The sequence below is a fragment of the Brachyhypopomus gauderio genome, chromosome 19 (genome assembly GCF_052324685.1).
Source record: "Brachyhypopomus gauderio isolate BG-103 chromosome 19, BGAUD_0.2, whole genome shotgun sequence".
In the NCBI taxonomy this organism is placed as follows: domain Eukaryota; kingdom Metazoa; phylum Chordata; class Actinopteri; order Gymnotiformes; family Hypopomidae; genus Brachyhypopomus; species Brachyhypopomus gauderio.
Genome location: NC_135229.1, coordinates 15,201,813 through 15,224,421, shown reverse-complemented (window position 1 = coordinate 15,224,421; position 22,609 = coordinate 15,201,813). Strand labels below are relative to the sequence as shown.

Genomic DNA, 22,609 nt, shown 5'->3' with positions numbered 1-22,609 from the left:
ATGGGGAGGGAGGAGGTGATGGGGAGGGAGGTGGTGGTGATGGGGAGGGAGGAGGTGATGGGGAGGGAGGTGGTGATGGGGAGGGAGGTGGTGGTGATGGGGAGGGAGGTGGTGGTGATGGGGTTGTACATGTCTGTCACTGCCAGGTTGGTAGAGGTCTGACACGAAAAACTATCATGCATGAAGAAATCTGACGTTTGATGAAGAACTACAGAAGACTAAAGACTTCAAATACCACAGAACCCAGATCATGTCTTTTTTCAAGTGTAATATTTACTGTTGTAACTAATAATGATTATTAACATTTTAATTATTATTATAGCTAATATAGTGAATACTCCGAGTTGTTTGACGCAGAGCACAGACTCAGGATTTCTCTGAAGAAGTCTGTGTGTGTGTGTGTGTGTGTGTGTGTGTGTGTGTGTCTCACCTTCCATTATAGACTTTGTTTTAACAGGACTTGACAAAGGAGCTTTCTGTCCGCGACCTCCACGCCCTGAACCAGCACCTATCGGGTTCAGAACAAAACCACAACTCAAGCCTGTGCACTAACATCACCAGCATGTCTCTGTAGACTAGTTTTGACCTTTAGTGCATTTAAGCCACAGCAGAGTTGTAGCATATAAAGACTTTATTTTCCAAATACCTTCAAAATGTTTTATTTGCATTACTTAGTTGCATTGGATTTTTATGAAAACTATAACTACAAACATATACCTTTTTAGGTTTGACATTTAGTCTTATCATCTATAAATGATTAGCCCCACTTAAAAATTACTCTCTTAAAAACTTGCACATAATTAAAAAAGCTTATTTATAGCACCTTTGTAAGACTCACTAATCCACACCTTAGAACACAAGGTCCTGCTGAGGGCATCCAACTCTCAGCGGGGATTATTTTTTTTTATGCTGCTAAATTTCCCACCTGAGGACCGACTAAGACTGCACTGTCAGTAACAGCCACATTATCTGGGAGTAAAACCCTCCCAGTCTTCTGTTCCTGGACCAGGTGTCTGTGGTGGATGCCATGGGTAGATGGAGTAGGAGACCCACAGTGTCTGTGAGTGTGTGATTACAACGCGGACGCTCGCTGGCCGGAGGGTGACAGAACGCTCAGCTGTACAGTGTGTGTGTGTGTGTATGTGTGTGTGTGTACGTGTGTGTGTGTGGGTGGGTGTGTGTGTGTGGGGGTGTGTATGTGTGTGTGTGTGTGTGTGTGTACGTGTGTGTGTGTATGTGTGTGTGTGTATATATGTGTGTGTGTGTGTGTGTGTATATGTGTGTGTGTTTATGTGTGTGTTTGAAGGTGTGTGTGTCTGTGTGTGTGTATGTGTGTTTGTGGGTGTCTCTGTTCTGTGTGTTTGTGTGTGTGTTTATGTGTGTGTGTGTGTCTACCTCTCCCTCTTCCTCTTGTGGTGTTTTGGCCTCTTCCTCCTCTGGCTCTAGAGCCCCGCCCCCTTCCACGAACTGGTGGCTCCGAGATGGAATCTTCATCAGACTCCATGGCAACGTCAACAGGTTCATCTGATAGGTCAACGTCCCTTACTTTATCGGCCTGGTCCCTGTGGGCCTTGGCACGGTTAAGAGCCTGAACAAACCATACAACACTTACTGAAGTGCGTTGGTGTGTGTGTGCGTGCGTTGGTGGTGTGTGTGTGTGTGTGTGTGTGTGTGTGTGTGTGTGTGTGTGTGTGTGTGCATGTGTGCACGTTGGTGGTGTGTGTATGTGTGTGTCTTGGTGGGTTGTGTGCGTGTGTTGGTGGTGTGTGTGCATGCGTTGGTGGTGTGTGTGTGTGCGTGTGTGTGTGTGTGTGCGTGCGTTGGTGGTGTGTGTGTGTGCGTGTTGGTGGTGTGTATGTGTGTGTGTGTTGGTGGTGTGTGTGTTCGCGTTGGCAGTGTGTGTGTGCGTTGGTGGTGTGTGTGTGTGCGTTGTTGGTGTGTGTGTGTGTGTGTGTGTGTGCGTTGTTGGTGTGTGTGTGTGCGTTGTTGGTGTGTGTGTGTGTGCGCGTTGTTGGTGGTGTGTGTGTTGGTGGTGTGTGTGTGTGTGCGTTGTTGGTGTGTGTGTGTGTGTGTGTGTGTGTGTGTGTGTGCGTTGTTGGTGTGTGTGTGTGTGTGTGTGTGTGTGTGTGTGTGTGTGTGTGTGTGTGTGTGTGTGCGCGCGTTGTTGGTGTGTGTGTGTGTGCACGTGTGTTTAACTGACTTCTTGCACTTCTTCGTCCTCCTCTGTAGTGTTTCTTTTTGACTCCCTAAAGCGGCGAATCTAAGAATGTAAACAAACACACCGGTAAGGATCCCCGCTTATTTAAAGGCATAAAAAACCCTTGAAATCAATTCTCTGATTGATTGAGTCCCTACAGGTGCTTTTGGGACGTATACTGACAGATCTTCTGTATTAACAGCCATCATTCTCAACCCTGCCAATACTGCATCACAAAGAGAGACAGAGGCAGAGCAAAGCCTTCAAAAGAGTTAGTAGAGGTTTGATCTTCTATTACGTTCAACCAGACCTTTGGGGAGCGCGGAAAAATAAGGTCACCTGTGTGCTTTTCAGCATTAGTTTCCCCAGGAGGGGTCACGTTTGATTAGGTCTCAAGTGGAAGTGAACACAGTGGCTGGAGTGGTACTGCTCTGCTGCTCTGGTGTTTGACATACGAGTGAGAGGGAGAGAAGAATATGATACTTTTTATTCAACGCTATTCTCAGTTCTCCCCCCACTTCTCCCAGGTTCTTTGTGAAGTGATCTTGGATATGAGAAAGCTGCTGTATAAACACAATAAAGAAATAAAAACGGTGAAGTGGAGAGACCTGCGAATCGGTTGACACAGTTCACACTCTGAACGTAGAGGGTAAGACCAGCGATGTCACAACGTTTATGTGTAGATATCTATACCAAGTCATGAATTTCAATACTGACATGAAAACAGTGTCACAGCACAGTTAGAATACCAAAGTTTGCTTTGATGCCGACAGTAAGACATAAACACTCTCGCAATAAATTAAAGCAATGGTATTTAATGCAAAATAGTAATAGCATAATCCATGTTAACTAGAATATTGTAGCGCCTGCCAAAGGGTGACCTCTGGGTGACCTCTGGGCGGGGTCAGTGAGTCCTACAGGGCAGCACGTGGTTGGTTGGAGCGATGGCTGTACACTCTACCTCATCCCTCACCGTCCCTACATTGGTGTCAGAAGTGGAGATGTTGGAGGACGTCCAGAACACGACACAGGACTCCTGGCTAGCACCCATCGCTGAGTGAGGTGTATTAGGGCGGATCGGTGCTAGACATTAAGTCAAGGACATTGCAGATCGGGAAAAGCTAGAGCGGGCTACAGTAGCACAGCAGCGGAGTCTCGCGGCCCCCTAGTGGTGTCGCTCCAGACTCGCTCGGGTGGAGCTGTTACCCCTGGAGCAGCTGAACACAGCACACACACACACACACACACACACACACACACACACACACACACACACTCACACACAGCCAACGCGAACACACACACACCACCAACACACACACACCACCAACACACACACACCACCAACACACACACACCACCAACACACACACACACACACACCGCCAACGCACACCCCACCAACACGCACACACACACCACCAAACGCACGCACAAGCATCGCTTGTGAGTGGCGATGCCCGGGGGGCTGGGGAGATGTCACTAGGTCGAGACCACCACAGTCTCCTCGGGGGGGACACTGGCGATGCCGGAGGAGATGAACACCCAGTGCTGGTGTCGGGGGGGGGGGGGGGGGGGGGGGGGGGGGGGTGGGGGTGTGAACCCCGGGAGCCGCGTGCAGCGCTCACAAGCAACTCAACAGTTACCAGCAGGAGCCATTTGTCTGTCAACCAATCACCATGGAGAACAATGGGACCACAGCAGTGCAGAACTGACCCCAGATCAGAGACAAGACCTCTGGGAGTTGTTGTGCCAATATGCTGATAATTTCGCGGAGTCTGAGGAAGACTGCAGACGCACTGAGCTTGTCCAGCACTGTATCAACACCGGCGATGCTACGCCTGTCCGTCTACACCCCCACCGATTACCACTTGCTAACAGAGAGGTATCCGAGTGACGGATCCCAGAAATGGCTGCCGCGGGAGTCATGGAGCCATCAAGCAGCCCGTGTCTTTGCACCTTTCTTCAAAGACGCGCTGCATAACACCGAGTTGGTGTTTTGAGCTGTTAGAGAGGCAAACCTGAGACTTAACCCAGAGAAATGTGAGCTGTTTAAGCGCAGAGTGAACTTCCTGGGTCATGTCGTCAGAATAGAGACTGACGCCAGCTGTCCGTGACTGGCCCAGGCCACGTGACGTTAGCGAGCTAAGGAGTTTCTTGGGCCAGGCATCCTACTATTGCCACTTCGGGCGAGGTTTTGCACATACAGCCGCCCCACTGCACAGGCTGACTGCAAAGGGGGTCGGGTTTCAATGGGATGATGCCACAGAGAATGCATGACCTCTGGGCGGGGTCAGTGAGGCCCCAGAGGGCAGCGCGTGATTGGTTGATGCCACCCTGAATGTGTGTTGTGGGTGCTTCCTTTCTTCCCCTTTACTCCTGTTTGATGGAGGCGACTTTTCTATAATTAAAGAAAAGCAAGAGTGATGGCTTTAGTCTCTGCCTCATCCCTCACTATACTATATACTAGAGCTGGGTGGTATACCAGTTCGCACCGAAAACCGGTGTTTATTTTTGTTATCATAAGAATTTTTCATAAACCGGCCACACTGGTTTAAATAGCCTTCACGTGTCCGGAACGCAGCACGGTCGTTAATTGTTTCTCAGGGGACGCTTTTTATTGCTGCGCAGCTAAGCACACATGCAACATAGCGCAAATCTAGCTTGCTGAAAACGAGGGACGTTCTGAACCAGAAATTCTACCAAACATTAAAGTACAAGTTGATGCCCCAAAGGAACTAAATCTACTGAACTGAATACATTTAACTGAACATAACTGAATTGATCAGTTTCTGAACGGTGCCTGTAGCATTTCATGTGTGACAGATTTGGCTTTCAGCCGGTGATGTGCCGAATTCCGACTCCCCTCGTTTATCCGCATAAAGACGCTACAGGTTATATTGTCGATTTACATTTCTATGCATAAATAAGAGCTAGACTTTAATTAACCATCACAGCAAACGGCACGGCATTATCTATGTCCAAAGACACACTGGCTCAAGGGTGTTAGTTATTTTAAATAAAATACACACTGGCTATACCGAAGCTCACCTCTGACTACATGACTTTGCAGTATTACAGCAGTATTGTGTCTAAATATCTAGTTACAAAACTAAGTATCTAGAACAAAACTAGAGTGCTGAATGAACTAAGTTATAATCACTGTAACTCCTGAATATCATCTGTAGCGTCTTTATGTGTGTGCAAACGAGGGGACTCGGAATTTGGCACAACATGGTCGTTTGGAAAAAATTATCCGTCGTGCCTGCAGCTTGCATGTGCTAAATGAAAATGAGCACTTTCTTCTTTGTTTTTGTTTGTCTTTTTGTCCTACCCAGTGGTGGACAGTAACGAAGTAAATGTAATTCGTTACTGTACTTAAGTAACATTTCCATGTATCTGTACTTTACTCAAGTACTTTTATTTGGTAAGACTTTATACTTTTACTTCACTACATTTCAAAGCGAAACTTTTTACTTTTCACTTCGTTACATTTACAGAAACATCTCGTTCCTTTTCTATTTTTAAATCAACGCTTAATAAAAGACTATAACCAATCAGCGCTCAGTAAGAGATTAAGATTTGTACGCTAATTGGCTGAGGATCTGACACGGCTGCAACAGATGGCTTTCCCCAACACCCCTGGACTTATTTAGCCCAATTGTTTTAATTCCTCGAAAAGAAAAATGATTCGTATTCCTTCAAGTGTCTCCTCTGCATTCCGAAGAACACATCACGGTCATCATTTATGAACTCGCCGTCAAACTTGAAAAAACACATCAAGGTAAGTTCGCCATTAGATGAGTACTACCAACAGGGTGGTTTATGGTTTATATACCCTGGTTAATTATATCACATTGAAATACACAACTTTTAACAGATGCTTTTATTCAAAGCAATGTGCTAGTACCCAAATTGCAATCTGTGGAGATGCTAAGCACCAGTTTAACACAGGAGACTCCCACATCAAACGTTAAAGCCGGGGACACATACACGCGAATTTGGCCAAGCGAAGCGAACTTCGCAATTCATTCCTATGAGGGAGGCGAAGGCAAGCAAATATGAGCGAAGCGAAGCAAAATTATTAAAATTATTATTATTATATTAATTATTTAAGCAATAATACACTCGAGGTTCGTGCTATAACATGTAATATTGGCGCTGCGGTCGTAGGCCGAGTGCCGTAGATCAGCACAGTGCCAATATTACCCGTTATAGCACGAACCTCGAGTGTATTATTGTGATTATACCACAGTTCAAGTATCGCTGTTTATTGAAAGATTTTGAGTTAAAGAGGACGAGAAAATACGACCTGTTTGGTTAAAAACACTCCGCCAGTTAAAATAGTTCCATTCAATGGCTCGCTGCTAAACTTATACAACACTGGAATAGCCTTACCCAATAAATATTATAGAGGTAAATATACACAAAAACAACTGTTGATTAAGTTGTATTTATTAAAAATAAAGTACAACAATTATTGTCCATCCACTGCTGATTGGAGGTTCGTTCAGGTATCTGTTCAGTCCAGCTCTTAAACCAACGAAGCTGCTGATGCTATATAAGTCTCCCTTCACGTTTCTGACGGATCCATAAAAACGTCGTAAAAGCTGATTCATTTCATTTTTGTTGATAATACTAAAATCGACTGCAATGTCGTTGCTCTTTAACCAGGATTTAAATACATTAAGAGCCCAGGACGTTTGTTTTACGGTATTAACTTCGTTTCTCTGCATTTCCAGCCCATCCAAATCATTTTTTGTAAGCGTGACAAACCTTGGCTCATTGGAGGAATCAGGCTGGTCATTTATAGCTTCATCCTCCAGTTTCAGATCGAAACAAATGCTTTCGAAGCCAATAGATTTAACGAACTCCCTGTAATTCATTTTGATAATGTTGCTGCTTGTTTGTAGTTGCGCTGTTTGGCCTGTAAACGCTGCTGCGTTGCTAGGTTACCTGTATGTGGCGGAGTAATACATGGAGAGCTTCGGTTACAGTGCTATAACGTGTAATATTGGCACTCCTAGATCGCCTCTCAGCCAATCACATTGTAGGGTCGGAACTAACTGTGGTATAATAATAATTATTAATTATTTGGCCAAGTTTAATATTATGAGTTCAGTTGGTTGGGCTGCACACAGTTCTAGTTCTATGTGCTAAGCTTTCCTATCCCGCCATGTGGTGGACAACGTATAACCTCTTCATATACTGTATCGCCTCTTCAAAACTTAGGTAATGCTTCATCAAATGTAATGTTTATAGTGAATGATTTATCAGTTGTGTTTTTATTGATTTTCATCAGTTGTGATGGTGTTTGTTATTTGTTATTAGTTTATGACAAGCGAAATGAATGAAAAATAAAATAATGAAACTTGAATGAATGCTTTTTGTGTTGTTGCTTCAAAAGCACTTGGTCTTACTTAAATATAATATAGTTTTGAGTATTTTGTGTTTGCTAGGCAAATGTAAGGCACTGTTTCGTTGTTCACTTGTTGATCGAGTAGGCCTAGGGGTTTTGATATGACGCTAAGAAAAAAAAAGTTTTTACTTTTACTTTTAATACTTAAGTATTTTTGAAGGCAGATACTTTTGTACTTCTACTCAAGTAAAAAATTGAGGTGAATACTTTTACTTGAGTAATATTCAATGCAAGGTAACTGTACTTTTACTCAAGTACATAATTGCTGTACTTCGTCCACCACTGGTCCTACCACCTGATTCACTTTCTGCTCCACCCCTGACGGGTGAAGAAACATCTTCAGAAACGCCGCATCTCATTATAAGTCGCATTGTTCAAAACGTGAGGGAATAAGTAGCGGTTTATAATCTGGAAAATACGGGTAGCAATTGCGGGGGCTCCGCTGTGGCGGGTCGAGGTCGCGTTCCGCTATTTAGCGCTGTGTTTTGCGCTGGTTATGTTTGCAGGGTTCAAGCACTTGTACGGCACATTCAAGGTCCATTTTCAATATTTTCCAGCACCTTCAGCTTAATTAAGTTACATATTTATACAAACACACATATGGTCGAAATGATTCGAAATAATTCACTTTTTATCACATTAAAAGATAAAAGGTTTTGCATTTTTACTGCAACTGTCATGCTATATGATTCATTCACTACTTTAGTGCTATTATTTGAAAACTGATCATGTGGGGCCATGCAAATCTGTATTACATGCAATTAGTGCTGGACGATATGGCCAAAATTTATTGCGATATATTCCTTAATTTCGGTCGATATCGATATAAATGCTTTGAAGGCCTCAGAAAAACTGTCAAGTATCCCTACAATGGAAGTTTGTATCTACTACAGTCTAAAAATGTAACTGAAGTCATTAGTGATCACTTTTATTTGTATATAGCCTACATATACAAACAAAAACATGACATCCCTGCCAAACATAAACCTAGATATATCGATATCTAGGCATCATCAATATAAATACTTTTCACAGAGGCTTTTACTGATTATTTTGTAAACAAATTGAACATATTAAAACAAAAGTGTTTCAACCAGTATAAAGAATTAAAAAAGCCTTCATATTCATAAAATGAACATGACATACCTGTCAAATTAACAAACCTCTAGACTTAATCAATATAAATAACAGAAGGTAGCCACAACCTTTTTACAGACCCCAATTGCTCAGTCTACTCACTTGTCTCGGTTAACTTTCTCTGCCAGAAAAAAAAAATTGTAGTTTTATTTATTTATTTATATTTTAACTACATTTTCTTCTTATTTCACAGCAAAAAATACCACGCTTGGTGCAGCAAGATTTAATTTAAAGAATATCTATTAATAATAATAATAATAATTAAAGAAATAAGAAATAATTAATAGCCTACAAGATCACTTAAATGGGGGTATGAAAAACTTGGTCATAACTATAGGCCACTCAAGTACTAAGCAAAAGCTAGTGTCTAGGTATGGTAAGGAGCCAAGTAATGAGCAGCAACTCATGGGTGAAGTGCAATTCTCTTTAGTCATGCACAACACAGATCACCCCAGCTGCAACAATTTATTCATCAAATGCAAGGTATAATGCTTAATAAAATTCATATGACATAGCAACAATTATATAGCAGGCCTGCATTGCACACAACAAAACTGTGTATATATAAAACAAATAAAAAATAGCTACGAAAAATGTGCACCCACTGCTGTAATAGGTTAAGTTAGTGCAGTGTTTCTCAAAACTTAAAAAAAAAAAAAAAAAAAAAAAAAAAACACTAGCGACTGGCGATAAAACTTATTTTCCCAGGTTGCTGCCCAATGCGGTTACACCCATAGACGAGTTGCCTAGTGCACGAATGTACAGACATTAATGACTTTTCGCGTATTTTTACGCAACAAATCATAGCAGCGTAGTTCGATGTCTAAATGCATATCCGCTATGCAAAATGTGTAAAGGTTGGCAGGTCTGCAGGCTTAAAAAATTTATTTCTTCCAATTCCTTGCAACCCACCTGCAATACCTAAGCGCCCCACACTTTGAGAAACTATTTGTTGTTGCAATTATTTTAGCAATACAAATATACAATACACAACATAACTTCGTCATAAAGCTTGGGTATAGCTGTGCGTGAAAAATACCTCCAGCCAGGAAGCTCATATCGGCAGTCGACGACTAACATCAGTTTCCTAAAGCCCTCATTTTCCACCGTACTAAACGCCATCATGTCCTTAGCCCAGAAGTTTGTTACAGCTTTAGTGATGTCTGTATGACGCTTGGACTGTTTGTCATAAGACATGAATGCAACCAGGGGTGTCTGCTGCATGGGGTTCTCTTTGGTTGACACAGATGCTGGCGATGTTTGAGGAACAGGTTGGCTTGAACGTTTTTGGTGTCTCATTTTTTGACTCTCAGAATATTCCATGTAGTGGAACTGCTTGAGGTGGTGGAACAGATTTGATGTATTACCGCTGCTAGTCGGCACCACTCTCCGGCACAATTTGCAGCAAACTGAATCCTGTAGTTTACCAGACATACAAAAGCCGAACCACTTCCACACCTCTGAATTAGTCTTTCCTCTCTTATCAACTATGTCTTCTGCGTTTTTACTTGTGGAAGCATGTTCACTCACTCGTGTGTTGCAGTCAGAGGTGCTCATTTTGTAACTAAAATGTCCCACGCTGGAGCTGAGCCTACCGTAGCGTAGCCTAGCCTATCTGGCCGCTGCCTATTTGATTATGGCAATACACATGGGCGTAGCCCGGCTACGGAGGCCGATTGTGTTCAGCTGTGCTTGAATCCAGCGAACTGACGGCTGCGCTCTGTAAAAAATGCTCATCAACAGCTGATTCTATGAATAATTCATATTGAATTACCGCAAAATTATATCACAGTTATTGAAATATTTCTTATCGCGATAAATACCGATATCGAATTATTGTCCAGGCCTACATGTAATACTTAGATGGAGACATTTTTCTAACAGTGGAATAGGGTACTCTTAACCACTCTACTGCAGTAATTATTTTTGTAATCGATGCAGTTACACATCATGCATGAGGGGGACAACGACTACAATACAATATACTCATAGTACACTTAGAATTTTACCTCTAACCTCAAAATCTCTGTGTTGTGATACTGTTTTCCTCTGTCAAAGACAATCATCATCAGCCAGACCACCAAGCATAATTCTGAACGATGTCAAAACCTCAAAATAGATACATTTGTCATACAGAGGGACTAGTCTCATCAGACTGGGAGATGACAGCTAGAAAACATACAGATGAGACTAATGAGATATTTTATAAATTAGGCCCACATTATGTCATATGAAACACTAACTGGCCAATTCTCTCTGAATCTCTCTGCGTGTACATTCATTCACTTCTGTTGTGGGGAAGGAGGATGTTGTGATGACTAATTTGCTTGGCACATACACACAATCACAGTCTCTCACAGTTATGTGACACTTATTTGCGTATGATATAATGAGCCCTCGTCATACACTATTAGTTTATCAGGAGGACATTTTAATGAAACAAGTTACATATCTCCTCACTTTTTAAATTCATACATCTGGTCTGAATACAAATAATTTAAAGTTATACTAGTTTGACAACATTTAACATTAGCTGACAGTGTCACAACTAGTCAGTAATAACTTGTGCCAGCAGCTATGGTTGTAACTGCCCCTTTAATGAGCCAGCAGAACCTTGATTTTCTCACTGATTGTAGTTTATTTTTCTTCTGGATAAAGTCCGTCCAGATAGCGCCTGGAGTGGAAGATTAACCATCCAGACCAAGCACATGGTCTGGTGATTCTTCACAATCATCTATTTTGTCAATGTACACCTGACATGGGTGTCTAGTCAGAGCCAACTAGGAGTGGTGGTCAACACCACGTTTTTTGCCTCCAGTGCAAGATGACATCAGCCTCGGCATCACATATTTACCTGGACAATAATAAAATGACCAGATGAGTTAGGTGAAAAACTGCGGCTATTTTCTCCTGCAGAACTCTCAGGGGCAGAGGAAGGCAAACACCGACACGGATCGGTGCATAAATAAAATCACGGGGGTGCACATGTCAAATTATCCAAGGACCCCATGGACATGTAATTGTGTAAAATTATTAAACCAATGGCTGACACTTTCAGCACTTCAGAACTACAGAGGCTATGTTTGAATATGGATATTAGTCCAGCAGACAGGCTTTTTCATCACTACGTATTTAGTTAACTATGCCCTGGCGGCCTTTGAAGGTCGGGTTGATTGGTCAGGTCTGACGTGATGCCTCTATTTGCTATCAGTGGGGTTCACCTCATCATCCTCTTTTAAGGCAAACATTCTCTGTATTCCACTGTGTGCCCCCACTTTGTCACCGAGATCAGAAGCTGCTGTCGTCTCAAGTATAGTCTCTGACATCACAAACAAATGGTATGCTCCAAGAAAAAAGTAGTACGCTTCACTAAAAAAGTGGTACGCTCTCTCTTATTGCTTTCAAGTCACTTCACACTTCCTGTGGCTGTCATTACCCACTCAGTCAGGGTTGTTTCCTTTAACAGCGCATACACACAACCCATAAAGCAATATCACCACTTTGAACACTGTGCTGAAGAGATTCTCATTTGCCAGATAAAATAGATATTTGCATAATATATAGATCTTTATTCCAACATGCTGGTAAGTCACCCTTCTCAAAACTCTAATACCTCAGAACTTTATCAGTACCGCTATACAATGCAAACTATACTGGACAGCAGGAGTAGTCAGGTGTGTAATAATATCAATTGTTCATGAAGAGAAGAACTTTTGAAACCTTTAAAAAAAGAACCAAATGTAATAAAACATCAGTCCCAAAACATTTAGAGGATATAGTCCCATTGACTTATTTTTACCCACAATTCCCTATTGCTATCAATTAAAATGCTGTGTGAACCACGGTGGAAATATAGCTAGTCCATGGGTCATTGCCAAATCCTCGTCAGGTCACCTGAAGATGTCAGTGCAGTTATGGTGGTGCAAAGCTTTCTTCTCTTCATCTTCAGCTGGGCCACAATTTTGTGTCATCTTCCGTTCCGTTTGTGGGTTCCTCCTCTTCTTCTTCTTCTCACTGAGTTTCACACAGTGTTCGTCCGCCAGTCGACAGCCAGTGCATTAATGGGGTAAGTAATGTCTGACCAGAGACAGTCTACTGCAGGTGGTCCACCATTATCTGCTGGGCAAGCAAGAATCTTTCATGTTGTCTTTCATGTTGTGTTGGCTAGGGGGAGACATTTGTGGAAGATTCAGATCTTTGGAGGGATGCTCTTTTGACCAGCACTGCATGAAAGGTGGAATTTGGGGTGACATTCCACTCTGTCCAGAGAAGAATTGAACTAACCACTCGTACTTGTACTCAAATTACACACGTCTGTATAGCTGTTTACTCGTGATGTATATGGAAATGATAAAAACTGCATAATTGCATAACTTAAATATTCAGACAAGCTTAATATGTGGTCATTTGTGAGACTACAAATATATCAAATTAAAAAGATTCTGTCGCACTTTCAAACTTGACCTCAGATTTGGTCTCAGATGTCTGGATTTGGTACCATTAAACGGTACTCGAGGTTGGGCTGTTTTGCAGGCTGGGCCACACAGGCCCAGAGGCAGCACTGGGTGGGTGTGTGTGTGTGTGTGTGTGTGTGTGTGTGTGTGTGTACTGAGCACGCTCCAGCCTGAGCTCTCTCACAATGGTAAACACTGACCTGGCTGCTTCTTTCAAACAACGAAAAACACTCTGCTTGTATGATCGTTATTTTTTTAAATTCAGAAATATTATATATTTTAATATTTTAGGCAATAGTCTGGAAACACTTATTCCTCCATATTCTTATTTTCCTTCCATATTTTTCCAAACCTGACAATCCCACACTGTGACGAAACCCTGATTACTGCTACTATTCTGACCCACAAAAAAGATTTTAGAGAACCTTTAGAGAATTAGATCAGAATTATAATAACACAGGAGTGCTTCTGACAAAGGCTGTGTGTGTGTGAGTGTGTGTGTGTGTATGTGTGTGGGTGGGTCCTAATCCCCAAGAAATTTGTCTGTGTTGTTAATCACAATAGGAGGACTATCCTCCAGTATAGATTACTGCTGTAATTATTGTAATTACCATGTAAATCACTGACTAGGATTAGACTATTCAGTTTCAGTAAAGTGCATGGCAATAAGTATTCCTTAGACGTGGAAAACACAACGTAGAAGCTAAAAACATTCTTCTTCATTTTGGCCATTCTACACCACAGAAGTTTCAAGTGCATACCACAGAAATGAATAAAACTGTAATCCACAAGTTCAATTCTTAATTACACATATAAAAGGTCGTAAAAGTTACAGAGCAGACGCGACCCTCATATTCGTGCTTTCATGTTTCGGGAGTGTTGCCAAAGGACTCGTGAGTAGTGATCTGCACCTGCCAAACCTCAAGTATTCTGTATGTACGCAGCACGGGGGAAGCGGCTTACAAAGTATAAGATCCACTGTCTAGAGTGAGACACAAACGTCTCTCCTTCGAATGTACCGCCGACAGACAGCAGGGGTGGCTGATGTAAGACAATAAAGCCAGAGGCTTGAAAAGACAACACGGTGGCTCTGATCATGACAGCACAAGATCAAGTACTGAGTCAACAGAAACAAGGAGGTATCAGACCAGATGAAACTCAGACTGTGCACAGGAGCCTTTGACACATTCTATCACCTGGAGCAAGATCCAAGATGCTGGCAGTGATCAAATACAGGAACATAAGCAAGGAATATGTCCATATGGTAGAAACCACACAGACTACTGTCTACATCAAGGCTAAGATCCAGTGACACCAGATACCAGATAAGTAGTTTCAAACCAAACAGATTTCATAATAGAAGAAAAGATCATGCAAAGGAAAGAATACAAACAGTTAGAAAACTTCCAGGTTCTGAATAAAGAAATAGAAAAACATTAAGCATCAAAGTTGCTCTGGTGAGGTTATGACCCCTAAGTGGAGAAGTGGAGAAGTTCCAGGAGATCCCAGTGTAGTGGTGGGCAGGGCCCACACCAACCATCACCACCCATCACCACCGCCCAACCAACACGGAGCTGTCCATGGTGCTCAATGTAAAATGAAAACTTTCAGCACCAACGTTGTGGAAAGGTCTGGCAATATGATTCAGAGGAGAAAGATTGTTTACAGCTGGCACACTTGGTGCTGACTCCTGTGAACACTACCTGGCTGCTCAACAAATCCATAAAGAGGCAGAGTGAGTGTGGAATCCACTGGTTGAGTGTCTGAATTTTATATCTCAGTATTTCCAGTGGTCTCTGTGCTACCAACACTGGTCCTACACTGCCTTCAAGGCATCTGCAAGCATCTATCCAGCAGGGAGGAATTCTCCCACAAGAATCAGACCCGTGTTCGCTGGTTCAGAGTGCATTTGTCCTTACTGATGTATTTTTCTCTTGTGGTTGCCTGCATGGTCTGGACATGAACCAAAAGCTAATCAAAGGTTAGCCCCATCAAAGGTCAAAGGTTAGCCCCATCAGGGCTTTTGTTTGCTCTCATGTCATAGTTGGACTACAGCACTAGGCATGACAAACTTCAGTGAAAAGGAGCATGATACTAGGAAGAAGGTCAAATTGCTGGTTTGATCCTCAGTAATGCCAGACGCATCCAGAAGAGTTTGATCTGTGGGTGGGGAAACGGATGAGCCAGGCATCTGATCCATTTAAACAAACCACCCTAAAGAACAGTTTCAACTCACACTTCCCATCTCCAATAGTGTCTAATAGGGTTAAAGCTAATGAACATTACCTAGAAATAAACTGCAGGAGTTTTTTTTCTTTTATCTTTATGGATATATTTTTTCCTTAAATACTTAATCAAACTGAGAAATAAACTGCACATTTTAATGCACATTTATTTAAATGTTTCAAGCTCCTACTGTTGCTGCTCCTGGCATGTTTCTGTCCAGTTGGTCATACAGCTCGCAAATGCACTAAAAACCTGCCACTGCTCACCAGAATGAAAGAAAACAAATGATTTTGGCTTTAATTAGGTATCCATGTATCTCAATAACGTCCAGTTCTGAACAAAGAATGAGTCTATAGTTGTTTTGATATCAGATTTTCCATTCTGCCTTTTACAGTACTAGATTTTCTTGTGGTGTTTTATAATGATTCTCTTATTCCATCACCACCAGTTTGTGTATATGAAATGTCAGGTTTATGTTAATCAATTCCATTTACTTGTTTTGAGGGAAATGTGCAAGTTGCCAACAGAAACATGGAATCAGAGTATGTGCAAAAGTAAATTCACAGTTGCACTGGTAAGACGCAGGCAGGGTTGGGCGGTATGATATTATTTCGGTATGCCATGGTATATAAATATGGTGATGGTGTGGTAAAATGGTGACGGTATATTAACTGGTGAGTAGTTGTTAATCACCACAACTCTGCCCAGAGGTGAACGGCCATCAAAACTTACAAGGAGCACCAGATAAATTATACTTCAGGCCAAGGCCAAACCCACACATCACCTCCAGAGGGCTGCACATCTTCCTGGCATCATCTGCGATAAATGCACGTGTCTACAATCAGGTGAAAAATAGACATGGCATTCATGGGAGAGTTTCTGGTCTCAAGAAACGACAAAGTTGTCCGTTTAAACTGCCAGAAAGCACTTGGACTTCTGTAAATCCATTCTCTGAACAGATGAGTCCAAAACTCTATATTTTTTTAGCCTCTATAGAATTATTTGGCCACAATCACAAGCACCATGTTTGGAGAAAAGTAGACACTGCAAATAAAGAGAACAACTTCCTCCCAACAGTGAACCATAGTGGAAGTGTGAAGGTGTGGGCTTGCTTTTCTGCTCCCGGGCCTGGACGACTCCATATTATCCAGGGAACCATCAATTCACAGTCTTACCAACAAATTCTTGACCAGAGTCTCCTGCCATCGGTCAGGGATTTGAAGAAGGGGCCAAAATTAAGCGCTTTGTGACAACATGTGTTGTGAAAAGCGCTATACAAATAAACTTTGATTTGATTTGATTTGAAAATGGATTAGACAACAAACCACAGCTTTCCAGCAAAACTACTATTAAGAAAAAGAAGATTTGCACTCTAGATTAGCCCAGTCAAAGTCTGGACTTCAATCCCATATAAATGCTGTGGCAAGATCTAAAGTTCTACAAGGAGGAGTGGGCAAATAGCAGATGTGAGACCCTCGTTTGTGGTTTCAGAAGACGTTTGGTTGAAGTAGCATAAGAAGGTGCCACAAGCTACTAACTAAAAGAGTCCATACTAACTAAAAGAATCCACATACTAACTAAAAGAGTCCATACTAACTAAAAGAATCCACATACTAACTAAAAGAGTTCACATACTAACTAAGAGTCCATATTAACTAAAAGAATTCACATACTAAGAGTCCATACTAACTAAAAGAGTTCACATACTAACTAAAAGAATCCATACTAACTAAAAGAGTTCACATACTAACTAAAAGAATCCATACTAACTAAAAGAGTTCACATACTAACTAAAAGAATCCATACTAACTAAAAGAGTTCACATACTAACTAAAAGAATTCATACTAAATAAAAGAGTTTACACAGTTTTGCACTTAGCAGATTTCCAGTTTCTGGAGGGCAGACGGCATCACCACAACTCTGCCCAGAGGTGGACGGCCATCAAAACTTACAAACATTCAAGCAACACTGTGTCAGTTTTACTCTCCTCAATTTAAAGAGGCACAGAAAATCCACAAAAGTGGATTTCTGCTTGAGGAATCATGCAGTAAGTTTAATTAACAATATGTTTACTTAACAATATGTTTACGTTAAATAGTAATAAACAGAAATACCATCTATGCTTCAGAAGTCTTTTTTCTGACAGTTAAAGGCATATTCGCTGTTGCACAGCTGTTTCTAGCAGTTTGATCACACTGCACACAGTGGACACACAAACATCTTTGGAGATGTACTTTCTTCTGCATTAAGGTGGAGATACATCAGCCTCGTTATTACCCAAGGTTTTCAAAAACATTGTTCCTCAAATGCTCAACAATTCTTACCTCAACTTTTATTTCTCTGTGTTCAGTGTGGTGCACGAAGGTTAACTGTTCAGTTTATATGGAGAAAAGATGTGATTTCTAAATACATGTATCTTGTCAAAGGTGTGTGTATCTACAGATGAAAAGAGATTTAGCCAATTCAATGATCTCTTATCATTTCTTAAGGGTGCCAACAATATGGTACATTCCATTATCAGAGTTTTGGTCGGTATGTTGCCAAAAGCAGCACGACTGGAAAAATATCAAATTTAAAAAAGATATTTTAGCATAGCGCTCCAGTTCTCAGGAAACGAGAGATCATTAAGTTTAACATATATACATGGAAACAGGTGCAAATTAATTTGTCAGTGCTGTCTGGCATATTAACATGTGCACATTCTCATCAGGGGCTTTTCAGAGGTGAAAGGTCAAACGTGGTGAGCAGGAGCTCACAGCACCTCACTGCTCAGCAACAGGTTCATTAACCCCCAAGCAGTTCACATCTGACTACAGCAGCGCGAGGCCTGGCCTCAATAAACCAGTGTCTTGTTGACTGAAGGCCTTAAGCCAAAGTGGCTATTAAAGCAAATGGATTTCACTGCAGGTTTTGAAAAACAATTTCCACTGCAGGACATTTACATTTGCACTTTCAGCATTTAGCAGACGCTCCTATTCTGAGCGATCTATGAAAAGACATTCACTGTCATGCCTCCTTGTAAGGGCAGGAGCTCACTGGGGTTGTTGAAGGTGGGTTTACTTCCACCGGCTTCAGCAGACCTCCAGAAACATTCTTGGCTCTGTAAACAAGCTCCTGCTCCACTGAGTTAAGCAGGCAGGAGAAGTTGCTCCACCGAGCTTTGTCTACGTTTTCACTTTTCCAGAAAACAAGTGCGGTCTGCTTAGTGCTTACAGGGCCAAAGCCCTTTCCAGATATCTCATTCTAATATTCCAGAAGCACCAATGTGAGTGAAGAAGGGAGAAGAACGAGGAACAGAGAGAGGAACACACAGAGGATGAGAAATGGCTCCTATCCCACAGTTGCTATGGGAGACGTGCATCCATGCTGTTCTGGCGTGGGTGCGTGCGCGTACCCGTGCGTGCGCCTGCACCTGTTTGTGTCTGTGTAAACCCGGTGAACTCCATGGTGGTGACTTCAGCCGTGTCGCTGCCACACCGCAGTGATAGGGGTGAAGTGGGGGGGGGGGGGGTGTCACAGGAAACTAACAAGCTGTGTGCTGAAGCTCTGAGCCCAGCGCTCGGTTACATACCAGGTCCTGTACATCAGCAATGAAATATGAACCAGAAAACAGGCACCTTCACCAAATGAGTTCACAGAAACAGGAGGAAGAGAAGAGAGAGAAGACTGGAGAGGGTTTGGAGACGTGTGATCTACCCTCGACAGCAGTCACCACTCTGACACCCGCCAGAAAACCCCCCTTTAAAAAAACATGCATCTCAAGAGTGAAAACCCGTAGATACATCGTATAAAATCACTGTGACCTTGAATAAGGCCAGCAAAAGCTATTTTATTATACACACGAGGCACATTCTCCAGGAAATCAGGTAAATGCATCTCAGAGTACCTGACTGGGGAAGTTCAAGCATGTGTGTGCACTGCTCAGGAGGACACTCTCAACACAGAGAGGGAACGGGCCTGTTGTTACATCCATTAAGGATTCTTAAAGTGGAAAAATTTGCAGGAGACCATGACAGACGGCGGAGGTTAACACGCACATGCTATTAGCAGGGTTCAAAGGCATGGTTCACGTCCCACAGATGAAAGCTCATGTTGGGACACATATTCACAGGCACACTGCAATCTATTTCTTAAAACCTGTTTAAACTCGGTGAATAGAGACACGCACACGTGCCTGTGTTAAGATTCATCAAAACATAATTAGCTTCCATTAAGTGGTCTCACATCCTCTTCCACCCCCGTCCCCCACCCCGCCCCCACCCCACCCCCACCCCACCCCCACCCCGCCCCCACCCCGCCCCCGCCCCCACCCCACCCCCACCCCGCCCCCACCCCGCCCCCACCCGCAACCCGTCCCCCACCCCACCCCGCCCCCACCCCACCCCCGCCCCCACCCCACCCCCGCCCCCACCCCCACCCCCACCCCACCCCGCCCCCACCCCACCCCGCCCCCACCCCGCCCCCACCCCGCCCCCACCCCGCCCCCACCCCACCCCACCCCCACCCGTCCCCCACCCCACCACTGAACAGACACCGCTGGGTGGGGTTGGAGTTACCATGCGTGAATTTAAAGAAGTAGGACTGTCCCTTGACGCTACCACTCTTCAGTTATGATTTAGGAAGCTTTGACTTTTTCTTGAGGTTCTAGAGACGTACTGGTGTGAACTGCTGCTTCTCACTGGCATCTTGACTGGATGTAAACGTGTTGACAGTAACACATACTTGGGTATCGAGAAAGGCACTACACAACTGTAACTACATCACATTACCGACTGCTACGTGGACTCTCTGCACTTCTACATCACGTTCTAACTTCCGTCACCAGCTGAAACATGGCCTTTAAACATAAAACACCAGAACATGGCCTTTAAACATAAAACACCAGCTCCTGTGAACGCAATGCAAGCCTTGAGAGCAGCAGACGAATTTGTCACGAGCCACTGCATTTTAGACAGATGCCTCTGAAAGCAATAATACTGATCAATAAGGCAGAGGACTGAGCTTGCTAAAAGACAGCAGCCATTATCAGTAATTGAGAGAGCGGTAAAACGCTACATCTGGGTTATCGGCGCTGAAAGCCGCGGTGTCACAGAGCAGACTGGGACTGAGAGCGTGCAGTGGTTTGGATCAGCGCACTGAAAGCCACAATCTCCCTGCAGCACCTTCCAGTGCAGCTCCACACCTCCACACACCTCCCCGTCACTCACCTCCTCGTCTATCTTCTCCTCGCTGGCCTCCACGCGACGTTCTCGGAGGAAGCGCTGCGTTTTCTCCAGCTGGTAACTGATGAGCTCCTCGATGGCGTCTCGCTCCTCTTTATCCACAAACTCCTGGACGGCCTTCCCCATGCCCTGCTCCGTCAGCAGGGACAGCTGCATGTTCTGCACACACGAAGCCAGGGTTACACTGGGCTGAGCATGTGGGCCTCGGGACACACGCGGGAAGTAAAGTGCCCTCTAGTGGTCTGGATCCAGTCGACTGTACTGGACCAGTGACAGTGAAGGACCTTAGAGGGGAAAATACTGACTTAATAAGCAAGAAGTGGTCATCTGTCTTGAGAAGAGAAACAAAGGTAAAAATATAAACAGAGAGGCCATTAAAATGTATGAGGTTTATCACAGGTGTAGACTATTCAAATAACATGAGTTTAAGATAATGCCACAACTATTGTTGATAGATTAGTAACGTACAACCAACACATGGTTCACTAGAGATGAAGAAACTTCTTAAACAAAAAAAAAGTAAAGAAATAAATAAATAAACCACATCCATGTTCCTCGTTAAAAATATAAACTCTTCATCTACTCAGAGTACATCAAATTTGACGAGAGGTGATGACACTGAGCTAAAGAGTGAGGAATGTAGCTTGATCCAAAAGATGCATTAAAACCTCTTCGATCTAAAACGTGGCTTCTGAGAGTCAAACACCACACTACTGAAGGAGAGGCGGTGGTGTCTCTCTCATCAGAAAGCACTGCAGACATCACTGAGCTTGACAGCTGTCTGCCTCGCAGCAGTAGAGAAGCCTTCATCATCACCCAGAGGGGGTTTGTGGCCAGAGGCCCTTGCTATGCGTTCAAGGCAACCGGAGTGCAAGAGAGTCAGGCAGCGCCCGCTGGGGGTGAAGCCGGCTGGACAGTGGTCATGGTGAAGATCTGAGAGGTGACCCGGTTTGGTGACCCGGTTTCAGCTGGAGCAGCACGCATGGAGCCTTTGGCTACAGGGAGCTTCAAAATCCTTGGACATAACCGACAAGTATGTGGGAAACAAATTAAAGATACTGGAATGACCACATCAAACTTCATAAGGCACCTGAAAACACACCTGGGTAGGTTGGATTAGTTTACGCTGACCACTTTGCCTTCAATACAGCTAATATACGATATAGTAGTTTTCCACCTCCTGTGCCCAAGCTTATCCTGGTATTGATTGAGACTTGAATCGGACTGTAGCCTAAAGACTCGTGACTTGACTTGGACTTTTACTTTGTGACTTTTCAACATGTTTGGGGTGGTCAGGCCTCTGAAGCATGGGGGCTTTTCGGAAGTGCTGTTAATACAGCAGCTTTCAGGGAGACGCCGGGGAAACACCAACAGGTGTTTCTGAAGTCTCGGTGGCCAACTCACTGAAAACCAAGACAAAATGGACTGGAGATGTGCAGAATCAATCAGTGACTGACAGATCTAGCACTGTCATCAAGTAAATCATGGCGTCCAGAGACGGCTAAAGATTCTGCACTGTGAAATATTAGCCACCAAGCGGCTGTGGCCACAGCTCCAGGGAGAGGGGGACCTGGCCCTCAAAACGCTGAAGGACGCAGATGAACTCTTCTGTAGTGTGTTAAGATGTTTTGGTGGATCACAGTGAGCTGAGGTCAAGACTGCAGATTCTTTGTCACTAATGCAAGATAATAAGGAAAATGAGATCAAGGACATAAAAGAGAACAAAGTGCCCAGTGGCCTAAACGTGTCCATACCACTGATGTAAACGTGTTCCCTACCAAATGTTGCCCAACTCACTGATGCAATTTCACAAATAATTCTGCAGAATCTCTTGATGCAATACAAAAACTTTTTTTTCTTTCATTTTAAAGTTAGAAAAAAAATGGGTTAAGGCAGAAAGAACAGGATGATATTTCCAAAAGTGACACTTGGATGGATGCCCATAACTGAACA

At 43.3% G+C, this 22,609-nt stretch overlaps 1 protein-coding gene across 1 annotated transcript in view; it reads right to left on the bottom strand.

The window, feature by feature from the left end:
- Window positions 1–22,609, bottom strand: part of mre11a (MRE11 homolog A, double strand break repair nuclease) — a 69,616-nt gene that overhangs the window by 17,167 nt on the left and 29,840 nt on the right. The window contains exons 13-16 of the mRNA XM_076981397.1: window positions 20,642–20,815; window positions 2,201–2,260; window positions 1,396–1,588; window positions 431–508 (exon numbers count right to left, since the gene is read on the bottom strand). Of these exons, the coding sequence (XP_076837512.1) occupies window positions 431–508; window positions 1,396–1,588; window positions 2,201–2,260; window positions 20,642–20,815 (505 nt within the window). The remainder of the gene's footprint in view (window positions 1–430; window positions 509–1,395; window positions 1,589–2,200; window positions 2,261–20,641; window positions 20,816–22,609) is intronic.